The 13,811-nt window shown below is 42.3% G+C and overlaps 1 protein-coding gene across 4 annotated transcripts in view; it reads left to right on the top strand.

The window, feature by feature from the left end:
- GALNT11 (polypeptide N-acetylgalactosaminyltransferase 11) overlaps window positions 1-13,811 on the top strand; it is a 79,946-nt gene that overhangs the window by 46,298 nt on the left and 19,837 nt on the right. For all 4 annotated transcript variants that reach the window (XM_004702325.2, XM_045289773.1, XM_045289775.1 and 1 more), the window contains one exon: window positions 9,638-9,763. In XM_004702325.2, coding sequence (XP_004702382.1) covers window positions 9,638-9,763 — 126 coding nt within the window. The remainder of the gene's footprint in view (window positions 1-9,637; window positions 9,764-13,811) is intronic.

Raw genomic sequence — 13,811 nt, 5'->3', positions numbered from 1 at the left:
GACAAGGGAACAACAAGTGAACTAAAATCAATGGAAAGAAGGTGCTAGGATGCCTAGTGGGGCTTAAATAAGTGCAATGTGGCAGCGAGGAATTATTGAACCTGCATGAAAACTGAACATGATGGTGGGAAAAGAGGAAAGTAAAAGGAAATAGAGGAAAGAACCAGGAAGAAAAGGACATTTATAGAGGTCTAAATACTGGCATGTATATATGTATGTATATGTGTGTGTGTATATAAAACTAGAGGGAAATAGAACTATGACTCATTTGTCTGTGTTAAGAATTAAGGTTGCAGATACACATTAGGACTCTCATCAAGTACTCCCTCAATGCAAGAACACTTTGTTCTAACAATCCGGCATTCTGTGATGCTCACCTTCCCGACACAATCACTGAAGACAAAATGGGTACATAAGCAAATGTGAAGAAAGCTGATAGTGCCCAGCTATTAAAAGATACAGCATTTGGGGTCTTAAAGGCTTGAAGATAAACAAGCAACCATTTAGCTCAGAAGCAACAAAGCCCACATGGAAGAAGCACACCAGCCTGTGTGATCATGAGGTGTCGAAGGGATCAGGTATCAGGCATCTAAGACCCAGAACAGAATCATACCCAGTGTGAATGGGGAGTAGGGGGCATGGAGTCGAGACTCAATGCCCATCTGTAGGCAATTGGACATCCCCTCACAGAAGGGTCACAGGGAAGAGATGAGCCAGTCGGGGCAGTATAGCACCCAGGAAGAAAGCATCTTATCTGTTTTGAAGATTTTGAAGAAAATTTTAAACACATTTACTAGTATCCTATAGATCAGAGTACAGGTGATCCCTAGGTTGCCACCTGTGTCAGCTTTTAAATCCTGGAAAAGGCTTACAGCCTTTTCTTGCACCACAATATGATTCAGTAAGGACCGTATGCACCTGTTCTGTTCTGACTTAACCTACAAGGTCTTACACAGTTACGAATGGATTTCCTTTGTGCTCCCAGGACTACCTGTGTGTTTCGTTCATAAGGTAATAGGAATGCTCACTTTGTAAAACCCATGGAGGCAGAGAAGCATCACCGAGGAGACTGTTAACATTTGGTAGTACATCTTTTCTGTGGATCTGCCTTTTATATTTTAATAATTGAAAATGCTCATTTCTCTTCTGCTTGTTTTCACTTAAACTTTGTATCTTAAGTATTTTTTTCATGTGGCTAAGGAAAATAATAATCTATAGTAGTGTAGTTGGGGCAAGCCATAATTTGTAAAATCATTCCTGTATTGATTGTTTGCAATGCTATGATTTTTCAGTATTAGACAGCACTTGTGAGAAACCATTTGTGTTTGTTGCTTGTTTCGCTGGCGCTCATCACTGCCCCGAGGTGTGAAGCGTTAGGGATGGGGGTGCACAGAGGGAGAAAACCTGTAGTGATTCCTGTGACCCAAGAGTTTACATGGCATTGAATTCTAAGAGAAGGGGGAGGGAGGACCTGCTTTCTCCAGATGAATCGTGAGTTGCTACAAGATTGAGCTTCGATGGATGCACAGAATAGAGATGTGCCAGGCACCATCCAGTAGAAGCAATATAATGCAATATAAGCGAGGTAAGGGAAGGAAACTAAGGTGCAGAGTTGATATATACGTTAGGTCTTTGGAGCCGTGCACCTTGTCAGAGATGGGAGCAGAATTCAAATCCAGGTGCTTTGGCTTCAGGACCAGGTTTTACCCACTCTGCTGGGCTGCTGGGCTTTATTATTAAATTTTATTTGGTTGCTGGTCTTAAATATATACACAGAAAATCAATAGGGAGCGGGGAATAGAATTTTCACAGAGACTAGTTGAATCCCTGAAACAAGCTTTAAAACTTCAACTAAAAATAACCTCTGAAGTTCTTAAAACCAAACTAATTTAGCTAAATTAAGGAGCAATGTCCATCTGGAGCATCATGCTCTTTGAAGATCTGCTTCCAGGGGATCAAAGTGACCACAGCAGCTCCAGCGTATCAGTGGGGGCTCATTAATGAGTTATGTTAATGGAGGAGGAACAACTCCTTTGTGAAATAAAGCATGGTTGCATAACCTAGGGAAAAATCAAGCCCCTAAATTGTACATGTAAACATTGACAAATCTTGTAATAGACAGTTTTAATGGAGCATAATTGACATAGTTATTTCAATTCCCTCAACGAGATAGATTGGCACAGTGCCTGCCCCAGTGGACTCAAACATATGAATGGTGAGGAAGATGGCACAGGACTGGGCGGTGGTTCAGTCTATCATGTATCAGGTCGCTGTGAGTCGGGACCAACTCCAGGGCCGCTAACAACAGCAAGCTAAAGTGTACAATTTGGTAAGTTTTGACATGTGGCTATAGCCATAAAACACTCCCATAATTATGATAACTCATCCACCAGTCCTAAAAGTTTCCTTTTGTTCGTTTGTTTTTCAAAGTATTCTGGATATTGTTTGCTTCTTTGTTAGCTATATGGATTATAAATATTTTTTCCCTAGTCTGTAGCTTGCCTTTTGTCCCTGTTTTTAAGATTCTGTCATAGAGTAGAAGTTTTTCATTTAGATGGAAGCCCCCAATATCAAGTTTTCTTTCTATGGATCTGATTTTTGGTGTTAAGTTTTAAAACTTTTTGCCTAACACTGGGTCCAAAAGATAGTCCTTTATGTTGTTTTCCAAAAGTTTTATGGTTTCATGTTTTACACTAAAACCATGGAACGATTGTTTCCACTTTTGGTAAGGTGTGAAGTTTAGATTGAAGTTCCTTGTTTTGCCTGCAAATGCCCAGTTGCTCCAGCACTATTTATCGGAAAGGCTCTCTCTCTCCTCCGCTGAGTTGCCTGCATGTCTTTGTCCCCAGTCTCTAATGAGCACAAGGATAGATTGGGTGAGCTGAATTGCCCCTGAATTCCTAAATTAAGTGTCAAACAGAACCAAGCTAACACTGCATTTAAGCGGAGTTTGGAGGAACAAATATTTTCGGTGTAATTTCTCACTAAAGTTTTGTGACGTCTTTGTTCTGAAGCACCCCAGCTTTCCAGACTGGATAGGTGGAACATCTCTTAGCCCCTTTTCCAAAACGTGAACATCCCCCCAAGGTTCTCGTCCTTGCCCACTCTCTTCTCTCCCGTCCACGCTCTTATTTTCCGCACCAATATCTAGGTTAGAAAGGCCACATTTGTTATTTCTCTCTCTGAGTCATATTGTCCCAGTTCTGTGTTTGTTTCCATGAAGCTATTTCCACCAAACTGTTTACTGTTGATTAAAAAACGGTCTAAAAGCTCACCTCCTCATCGTTTTCACCCAAAATAACTCTTCAGTGACTATAGAAGTCTCTATTTATCCCTTTCTAAAACCCAGGCCACAGTTTCCCTCTTCCGCCTTCTTTGCCCTCCACTGTTGCTCCCCATTCAGCCATTTAACACATGCCGCGGCTCGTCCTTCCTTCTCTGAGGCTGTCCGGTCTCTTCCATCCCAGACACCCTTGTGCAGATCAGGGGTGTTTTACCTGGGGGCTACTGGAGTAACTATTTTAAAGGGTAAGTAGATGGAACTACTAAATGAACCTTTCTAGAATCATGATTGAGGGTGCTGCTGTAACAGAATCACCACAAGCAGGCGACTTAACAAACAGACACGTGGATTCTCATCGTTTAGGAAGCTGTGAGTCTGAATTCAGGGATCGGGTCCAGGGGAAGTATCTCCGTCCCCTCTGGCAGTCTTCTCCGAGTTCCTTCGCGATCTCTACAAGCCATCTTATCTTCCCCCCATTTGTGCTTGCTTCTTTCGGAGTTTAATCGTAGCACAGTGGAGTAAGCACTGGGCCGCTGACTGGAATGTCAGGGGTTTGAACACCCCCGCTGCTCCATGGGAGAAAGATGAGGCAGGTTGCCCCTGTCGAGGGGGACAGCTTTGAAAACCCGAAGGGACAGTTCTGCCCTGGTCTGGGGAGTTACTCTAAGTCTGAGTCAACTCGACAGCAGTGGGTTTAGGCCTTTCTCGGTGCCTCGTGAAAGCTCCTTCCTCAACTCCCGCTTGGAGAACGATTAGCCATCTTCCCTCCTCCCTCTCTCACTCAGTCTTTGAGTACCTCCGACTAAAGGCCCTTCCCACTTCTAAGTTTCCCCAGGATACGTTTGTGTTTCCCTAATGTGTAGGTTTGTAGGTTATGTGCTTAATTGTTAGATTATAAAATGGCAGAGTATGGGTCTATATTACAGAACTCTCAATTTGCAGTGCAACCCAAACAGTCATGCACATATTAAATTCCCAGTTAAAAAATGCTTGAACGAATTAGAGGAAGATTTGATTAACTTTTGTTTACAGTCGCAGTAGGGAACAACCACCGAGTAAAGCATTTCTCTACCTAACTCTGCGGGCAGGTGACTCCTAGAGAAACAGCCTATTTATCCCAAATCATTCATTTTCTAGATTTTCTAAATTGCCTTACAGATTGTCTTTCTAGCTAGAACCACCTCGGTTATTTCCTCTGTGGATTAGCTTATTCTTTAGAAGAACAAAGCGAGTTCATTGTGCCCTCTTTTAAAGAGTGTGGAGCCCCTTTGCTGGCTTGGGCAGTGGGGCTGAGCATCAGCGACCAGAAACTGCCCGGGTGGGGGGACAGCAGGTGAGGCTGTTAGCAGCCCCACCCTTTCCTTTTTCAGGAGTTGGGGAGCCAGTGTGCACCTCTGTCTCCAGGTCTCCGGGAGCCTCTGGTCCCTGAAATATGAGGTCTTTCTAAATGATTAGGATTTTGGGGGGCTTTTTGCTTAAGTTCTGAACCAAATCCTAGAGCAAGCTGATACTACTGAATAATCTGGAGGATAAAAAATGGTGTATCGATAAGTGGAGGGTCAATAAGTGCTAGATTACGAGAGATTTAAACTAGTCACACACACCCATTTTTAGACTTTGTATTTTACTGCATATGTCCTTCATTTTTAATCAATAAAGAGTAAATTGTTTAAAAAAAGCATGGAAATATCTGAATTTTAAAACACTCTTGAATTGTAATATTTACTGTCACCCATGACCAAGTGTTTTGTAATTTTTAAAACAATGATCCTTTTAAATCTGCAGTGTGCACATTTGGATGTCCTCGTTATGGTAACAATTAGTCACTCCTGGCAGCGAGCTGATTCTGATGCACAGTGATCTTATTGGACAGGAGAACTGCCCCCATGGGTGTCCGAAATGGTAACTCTTTACAGGACTTCTCCTGCCCGGCAGTAATAGTAATAGAGAAATTACATAAAAACTCTAGCACCTGCCATCCGTCTTTGACTTCCTTGTGCATAAATTGTATAAGATCTTTGACTTCCTTCTGATTTCAGTTTTAGAAATGAAAGTCACCCCCCCCCACCCAAACACACACAAACAATACTTCCATTGCGTTGATTCCAACTCGTAGTGCCCTAGATAGAGGTTCCCAGATTGTAAATGTTTAAGAAATCACATAGCCTCATCTTTCCCCCTGGGAGTGACTGGTGGGTTTGAACTGTCAGTTTAGCAGTTAGCAGACCGACACTTATGCAACAGTGCCACCAGGGCTCTTTATTCTGAATACCTTTCTTTAATTCAGAGGAACCCTGATGGTGTTTACACATTGGGACGTGATCCCCGTGGTTGGCAGTTCAAAGCCAGCAGCAGCTCCACAGGAGAAAGGCTGGACTTCTACTCCTGTACAGTTACAGTCTTTAAAAACCCACAGGGGGTCTCTATGAGTCAGCATTGACTCGATGGCAGGGAGTTTGGTTTTGATTTGTAATTCAGCATGGACTCTTCCTAAGAATGCTATATGCTTTTACTTATACTATTCAATCCGGTCTCAACAACTTTTCTAGGCTGTTCATCTCCCCATTTTGTAGAGAAGAAAATTAAGTAATTTGATCAAGATCCAATATCTCTTCGGTGGTAGAGTGATGTTAGAGCCTGGCCCACATGGCTCCCATGTTCTGTCTTCCATCGCCGCAAGCGGCAGAGGTGGAACATCAGTTCAGACATACAGCAGATCCCCAATAACAGAATCATTATGCCCCGTACCTGCCTGTGCGCTGAAATACGGCAGTGTGGTGGGCACATGCATTGAACTTAAGGTGACCAGATGCCCTACTTTTGGTGGGACAGTCCAGATTTTTGGCATTTTTAAAAAGTCCCGATTTTTGGAAAGAATGCACGACAAGCTAGGGAACGATCTATTTGGTCCAAATAGACCAAATTTTTAATCAAGCACACACACCCCCCAGTCAATGGTGTCCCGCTTTCAATCTGGTCACCTTACAAGGGAGTAAAGGCCTTGGACCCTGGTGAACACTAGCAAGTCACAGGGCGAAAACTAGGGCAAGTAAATGAAAAACAAAACTTTCAGAACCAAATTTCAAATTCTTATGCACTTCACACTCAGACTTCTGGAGCCAAGGAGACTAGGTTACCCATGACATAATAGTTAAACTCTAAACCAAAAATATCCCCTGAAGTCTTTTAAAAATAGTTTTTAGTTGAACTAGTAAACGTAACCGTTGGTGATCAGCTCAGGTGTGGGGTGTTTGACTGAGTGGCTTCATCCCCTCAGGTGGGAGGGGCGGGTCTACTGACTGGGGTGGCTCAGTCGGCTCCAGGGGCTCAAGAGCCTCCTTTTCTGAATCATCAACCCTTATGTTTCCATCCCAGGCTTCAGGATCCCATGACTTTCCGGTGAATGCCCTTAGTTTAATATCAGACACTGTTCTACTACACCTACAATTCAGCTGATGCTGTAATTCAGCTACTCATATGATGAGACTCTGGATTTGGTTTTCAGCAATGTCAGCTCTATTATTAGAGGAGAGCAGGCTCTCCTTTGTAGCACCTGCTGAAGCTTTTAGGTCTGTTATTCGGCACTTGAGACATGCTTCTGAGGTGCTGAGATTATCCCTTTCCTTGATCACATTTTCTATTGTAAGGAGGACCAGCCAGCCAGCTTCCCTATACTTCTCCTCCTGACAAAACTGCTCGAAAATATCAAACATACAATCACCCAGAACATTTCTTCTCACCAGCACTTCATCAATTGGTGGTGACACTGTGGATATTAGCTTTGTGACTTCACACCATGGATTAACACCACCCTTTCTAGTAAGAGTGGTAGATTTATCCATGCCTTTAGGGGTAGAGATAGCATTTGTTCAGTGCTGTTAAGCCTAATCAGGCTGAAGAGCCAATTTGAGAAACCCATATTTACGATCTTGTTTCTCTAGAACAGGTTTTCTCAACCTGTGGATCGTGACCTTTTTGGGGGTTGAATGACCCTTTCACAGGGTTCACCTGATTCATAAAAGAAAAATTACAGTTATGAAGTAGCAATGAAAATAATTTTATGGTTGGGGGGGTCACCACAACATGAGGAACTATATTAAAGGCTTGCAGTATTAGAAAGGTTGAGAACCACTGCTCTAGAACCACTCCAGGTACCAATTTTATTAGACATGGTTCTCTAGAGAAACAAAACCAGGACACTAATGAGTAGATGGATAGATGGATAGATAGATAGATACAGCACAAAGGAATATAACAGCTAATTAGTCCAGAAAGCGGTAAGTACAGAGGGCTCACTTCAACTTACGAGGGCTGCTGGGTCCAAGATCAAGGCAGTAGACAGGTGAGTCTTCCCTCAAGCAATGCAGGCAGTCCAACCACAGGCAGCAAACAGCAGAGCAGGTCACCAACAGTCAGCAGCTCAGGAGCCTAGGGAAGCAGGCCCGGATGGGATATCAAACTCAAGCAATGCAAGACAACAGGATCCTACAGCCTCAAGCTCAAGCGATGTACACACCAACAGTATGGTAAAGCAGGTCTCGAAGGAACCTCAAGCTTTAGCTACACAATCCACAGTCGGCTGTCCCACAGGTAGTGTAGCTCACAAGTTGAGGCAGAGAACTAGCTAAAGCAGCCACGCACTGTTCTGATCACCAGAGAGCAAGAGAGAGGGGGGCAGGCCTTGCCGAACCACGTATCTCTTTGACTTCCAATCAGACTGCAACCTTATTAATCCCACATGTTCCTAATGGCCAGGTGGGCACAATAAACCTACCTATCACATCTACCTTGAATGTTATTCTCTTTTAAGATCTATCTGAAACGAAACCAAACCTGATGCCATTGAGTAACGGTGCCCGTAGGGTTTTGAACCTTTAAAGGTGTGCAAAGGAGAATGCTGCATCTTTCTTCTGTGGAGCTGTGGGTCTTTCCGCTAGCAGCCCCGTGATTAGCTGCTGCACTACCAGGGCGCCCCAGGACTACCTCTGTGGGGTTACAGTGACAAGAGCAACTCAAGAGACTTGATCGGAGCCTTAAGGGGCAGCATGCACCGGGGAGGGCCTCTGAAAAATGGAGCGTGAGAAGGGCTGCAAACTTGAAGCCTGTAATTAGTGCCCCTGCAATGGACGTGTAGAAACTTGAGCTGTGTGTTTGCAGAGTATGTTCCCATGACAAGATAACACAAACATAACAATAACAACAAAAAACTTCATTTCAAAACTGAATGTTTCCTAAAAAGGTGTATCTTTGAGTGAACCAAGCTTAAGATTGAATATACCAATTTTTTAATTTGCAGTGTTTATTTTGTTCTTTAAAATCAACCTGTATATTGTTTCCTCATAGCTATTTTATCCTAAAGGAAAAATGCACGACAGTAACAGCAGTTTAAATATTCACTATAGAAAAATATTTCTTCTCCACCCCCACCCCCAAGGGGGAGGAACAACAATAACGTGGGTGAAGGGAGACAGCAGTCAGTGTTAGATATGTAAATAATAATAATTTATAATTTACCAAGGGGTCACGAGGGGTAGGGTGGGGAGGGAAAAAAGAGGAGCTGATAACAAGGGCTCATGTAGAAAGAACATGTTTAGAAAATGATGATGACAACATGTGTACAAATATGCTTGATACAATTGATGTATGGAATGTTATAACAGCTGTAAGAGCCCCCAATAAAATGATTTTTTAAAAACAAAAATATTTCTCATTATCTTTTTCTTTTCTTAACTTACTATTATATTTAAAAGCTATTATTACATTTAAAGATGAATGAGCCAGAATGTATTAAAAAGATGTTTAGCAATTTTAGGAGAAAGGTACTAAATCAATAAAGGATATACTTACTGATACTATTTTATAATTATTTGTAGCTAAAAATGATTGTTTCTTAACTATTCTGAGATGCGCTAGGACAATAAATTATTCTGAAACAAAAGACATATATATCTCACTTTGCTTTATATGTGACCAGTACAATTAAGGAACCATGTGCAATCGATGTTATTTAATATTAAGATACTGTCATGTCAACTATTCCCTATACAAAGTATCATTCCATTTGCGATTGACATAGTTGCAAGTCTATAATATGATTAGCTCAAGTAGTCTTTTAAAAGACTATAGTCTTTATTTATTTTTAAGACTATAGTCTGAAAAGAGCTGTCTTTTGGCAAATATTCCAACTCTTAGCCACCATTTCTTTTCTTCCTCTTCCTGATAGGATAGCTGCAATTTCTTTTAAACGAGTGAGAAGATGTTGTACTGGCTGCTTGCTACCTAGGGAGAGACTCTAGGAATGCTTCCGTGTATCTCAGCGGTGGTTTGAGTAATTGTGGATCTCTTTATTTTCAGATGATTTGAAAGGAGAGCTAGATGACTATGTCCAAAAGCATCTTCCTGGGAAAACGAAAGTATTAAGGAATGAGAAGCGCGAGGGACTGATTCGAGGACGAATGATAGGAGCGGCTCACGCGACAGGTACCATGAGAGTTCGCTTTGCTCTAGGAGACCGGCCGGCCCGGCTCTCCCTGCTGCGTGGTTCTGGCCCAGCAGAGGCCTGGGAACGGGAAGGCCAGGTAGGAAGAGGGGCGAACCCTTTGGGAAAGACCTTTTCATAACTAAACCCACTGCCCCTAAGCGCAGGTTTTGAGGGGAGCACCGTGCTCTTATCGGCCTGTTTTCAGTGGCCCCTCCTGCTTCTTGTTGTCAGACGCAGTCAATATAGTTCTAAGCCCTAGTGACACGTGTCATCCTACCACAGCATCCTGCACGACCATCACCACTGGGGCTGTCTGAGGCCACGGTCTCAGCCACTGTGTCAACCCATGTTGTTGACCCTCCTTCTCACTGACCCACTACTTTAGGAAGCATGGCATCCTGCCCCAGGGGCTGATCCCTCCAGAGAACCTGTCCAAAGTATGTGAGGAGAAGAGTATTTGAGAGGCAGTACTCCCAATGAAGGGGAGCCAACAGTATGTGTAAATTATCTAACAATGTCCTCAATAATCGCCACAAATAAAATTTTGCTAAACATATTTCAAAAACAATTGCAGCGGTACACTTACAGAAAATCACCAGAAATTCAAGCTGGATTCAAAAGAAGACATCGAATGAGATAGATCTCATTACTGATGGCACATGGATCTTGAATGAAAGCATAAAATACTGGAAAGAGGTTCGCCTCTCAAAGATACATTATGTTTTGTCCACTTACATAAGCAGAAAATGTACCACTACAATATAACCACATTTTACCTCCCCACCCCCAGTGTAAACCTCTTTTATTGCCATGGAAACACTTGAAACTCAAGTGGTGCAGAAGTGATGGGAAGACGGGCCAACAGCTTCTTCTCTCAGCAACTCACTATACAGGTCAGCGCGGGGCTAAGAGTGGAAGGAAAAGCCAGGGCAGAGGAAGCCGATGGTTTCTTAAGAGAACACTCAAGGCTGTGTTGTGATGGCTGGGCCTTCCTTGGGGTTAAATCACTACAAACAGCAACTGCAATTTAAACGTTCAGCTAATGTTCTTAACATTTAAGAAATGGTAGAGCTTTGAAAACTTAGAGATCTAGCCTGGGCAGGGGGGTGGATGTGGTGTGGGGGGTGGCGCGCAAATAGATCACATTTCTCTCCGTCTTCAAGCATCTCATGCAGTGCCCCACACAGGTCTGGCCCCACGGGAAGGTGCAGGGAAGATGGTCCCCCCCTGTATTCCTGTGACATTGGCAAACACTGACCCCTGGCCCAGAGCAGACCACACTTTTCTAAAATTGTAAGACAACATTTAGATACGAGTGCGCCACACTATTAGATTTGAATTAGACCACTATTTCTTAAAGTGTGGACTATATACCTCTGGTGACAGGTATTACAATTTCTACTTGGTAACAGGATATAGCCTGAAAAAATGAGTTGCGTAACAGTAAAGGTGTGCTGATTTTACTAGTTCTCAGTTCTTCTGACGTCAAGAGAAAGGTGTCTTTCTAAGTTGATAGAGCTTTAAAGCTTTCCAGCTTATGCATCTTCCCTTTTTTAAAAAGAAAGCTGTCTTGTGCATAAAATACACCTTTGTGTAAGTTTGGCGATCTTAAAACATTAACAACAATAACAAGAAACATACTCATAAAATAAAATATTCAAGTTGAAGCAAATGAATCAATCTAAACATTATGCATAATTACAGGTAATGTATAATAAATACTGTGAACGTTTTGGAAAGATACTCTGAGTCTGTCTGTGCGTGGTGGGGCGTGCCTCCACTGAGTCCCCAGCAGTGACAGCAAGCTCCTCGTCCCTGTTCACTCCTTCCACATGACCCGGTGCTCGGGTTTAGGTGGTTGGCCCTGCCTGCCGTCAGCCCTCCTCCTCCTTTAATCCCATAGGCTCCATGAAACTGATGATTTCCCTTTCAGAGCCTTGCTTCCTCCCCTTCTTTCCCTTAAATGTGTACCAACTAAATGTATGCCGGCTAATTTCTCCCACCCTCTTTCCCTTAAATGTATACTAAGTGTGTACCAACGACAGTACTTTCTTTTTAAAATTTCTAGACAAATACAGATGTACTGCACTGACCATGTGGAGTTATTTAAGATAACTAGATGCAGACAAGTTGGAATTGTGGAGGCATTTTCAAGATTGTGCCACTTGAAACGTATTCTTACAATGTATGGTTATTGTGAGCTTGGTTTTTCTCTAGGTAACAATAGATTTTTAAAACCTTATTAATGGTTCCTTTTAACTATGGTAGGGGTGGTTGGGGGGAAATGGGGAGCTAATAACGCTGAGTATAAGAAGGAAGAAAATGTTCTAAAACTAATTGTGGTGATGATTGTACAATTCTTGATGTGATTGAACTATGAATTATATGTGAATTATATGCCAATAAAATTATTGAAAAATCAATAAAAGTCCTTTCATATGGAGAAAAAAATAAATATCATATATTAGATTTTGTTGGCATGCCACCAGGTTTATTGTAACAATAAATTGTTACAATAGTTAAATTGGCTTTAATGGTAAAGAGTGATGCTTTCAGAATTAGGAAAAACTAAGGAGCTTCCAAAAGTTCATGGAACTTTCCCCTCTTTTAATTCAAGTTCATGAAACATTCCCCTCTCTTTTAATTCAAGTTCATGGAACATTCCCCTCTCTTATAATTCCATTTTCTAAGAACTTTCCAAAGTCTTCTCATATTTCCTCTTCACTGAGGAAAGGAACCGTGATTACTTGGTCAATTTCATAGTAAGTTGTTGCTGCTGCGCATTCTGCCGTCCACACCACCCAACCGCTGGCCAGCTGGATGCTGTCTGTCCCGCTTAAGGCCATGTACGAACATTCAGTCAACCCTGAAAACATGCTTCCTTTCTGCTATCATTAACTGAAACAGGAGGTATATGATGTCTTAAGTAATTCATGTAAAATCTAGATAGATATATTTCATGAACAGCCTTTTAGAAGATGAATAATTCTGTCTGATCAGGTACTGAGTTTTTCAGTTGCGCAGAATAACCCTGGGGTTATCAGAAATTATCTTTCCTTCTCAATAGTTGTCAACAAGAGGTAAAAGTGGAAGATAAACTTTTTATCATTTCTACTTTGCTAGCTAGAACGAAGGTGCGTTGTCATTGACTAATGCGAACCATTCCAGAAGCCCTGCTGGCTCTGTCGGGTAAGCATTAGACTGCTAACCATAAGGCCGGTGGTTCAAACCCACTAGCAGCTCCCCAGGAGAAAGATGAGACTGTGTATTTCCATAAAGATTTACAGCCTCAGACACTCTACATAGGGGCACTGGGAGTTGGAATCGGCTCGATGACAGTGGGTTGGTTTGGAATGTGAGCCACTAAGAGGGTTGGGAGAATGAGATGAGAGAGGTAAGACACAGGGAACCAAAGGAGCGAGGAGTCAATGGCAAGTCCCAGGGGCCAGGGAGATGTGCATCACCAGCCTCGCAGAAACGTTCAGGTACAGATCACAGGTGTACAATCTTCTCTTACTTTTGAGAGAATTGCCATTCTTGTAGCAATAATTCATGACTGTCATGATGTTTCTGAATCAACATAAAGCTATGTTCTATTCACCATACTCTATTAAAGCAGGGAAACACATTTTAAATATATATATTAAATTTTAAAATAATTCCATTAGAATAATTGTTATCAAACTGTCTACACACAGGTGGCCACTGATACTGTATAAAAGCATCTTGAGTCACCCATTACCTGGTCATCCCAAAGATCCGAATTGTTAATGTTGGTCTTTGATTCTTTTTACTGAGGAGAATCTGCATTGTCTCTAGGTTTCTCTTTTTCTTTTTCTTTTGAGTTGTTGTGTCTATTATTATTCTAGTTGTTCTTCAAGTACATCAGGCAGAATTCTGGCCTAAAGAACTTCCCTTGTTGACAGTCGGCAGAAAAGCTATGGTTTACTACTGTTTGGGGTGACAGGGTCGCAGTTCCAGCCCAGGCCGTGCACGTGTGTCCTCCTGTTGAGTGGAGCAGTGGCTACATGGAGCATGATCGATCCC

The sequence above is a fragment of the Echinops telfairi genome, unplaced genomic scaffold (assembly GCF_000313985.2).
Source record: "Echinops telfairi isolate 266 unplaced genomic scaffold, ASM31398v2 ScPeMD7_31;HRSCAF=116, whole genome shotgun sequence".
NCBI lineage: Eukaryota > Metazoa > Chordata > Mammalia > Afrosoricida > Tenrecidae > Echinops > Echinops telfairi.
This window is presented reverse-complemented; position numbering and strand designations above follow the sequence as displayed.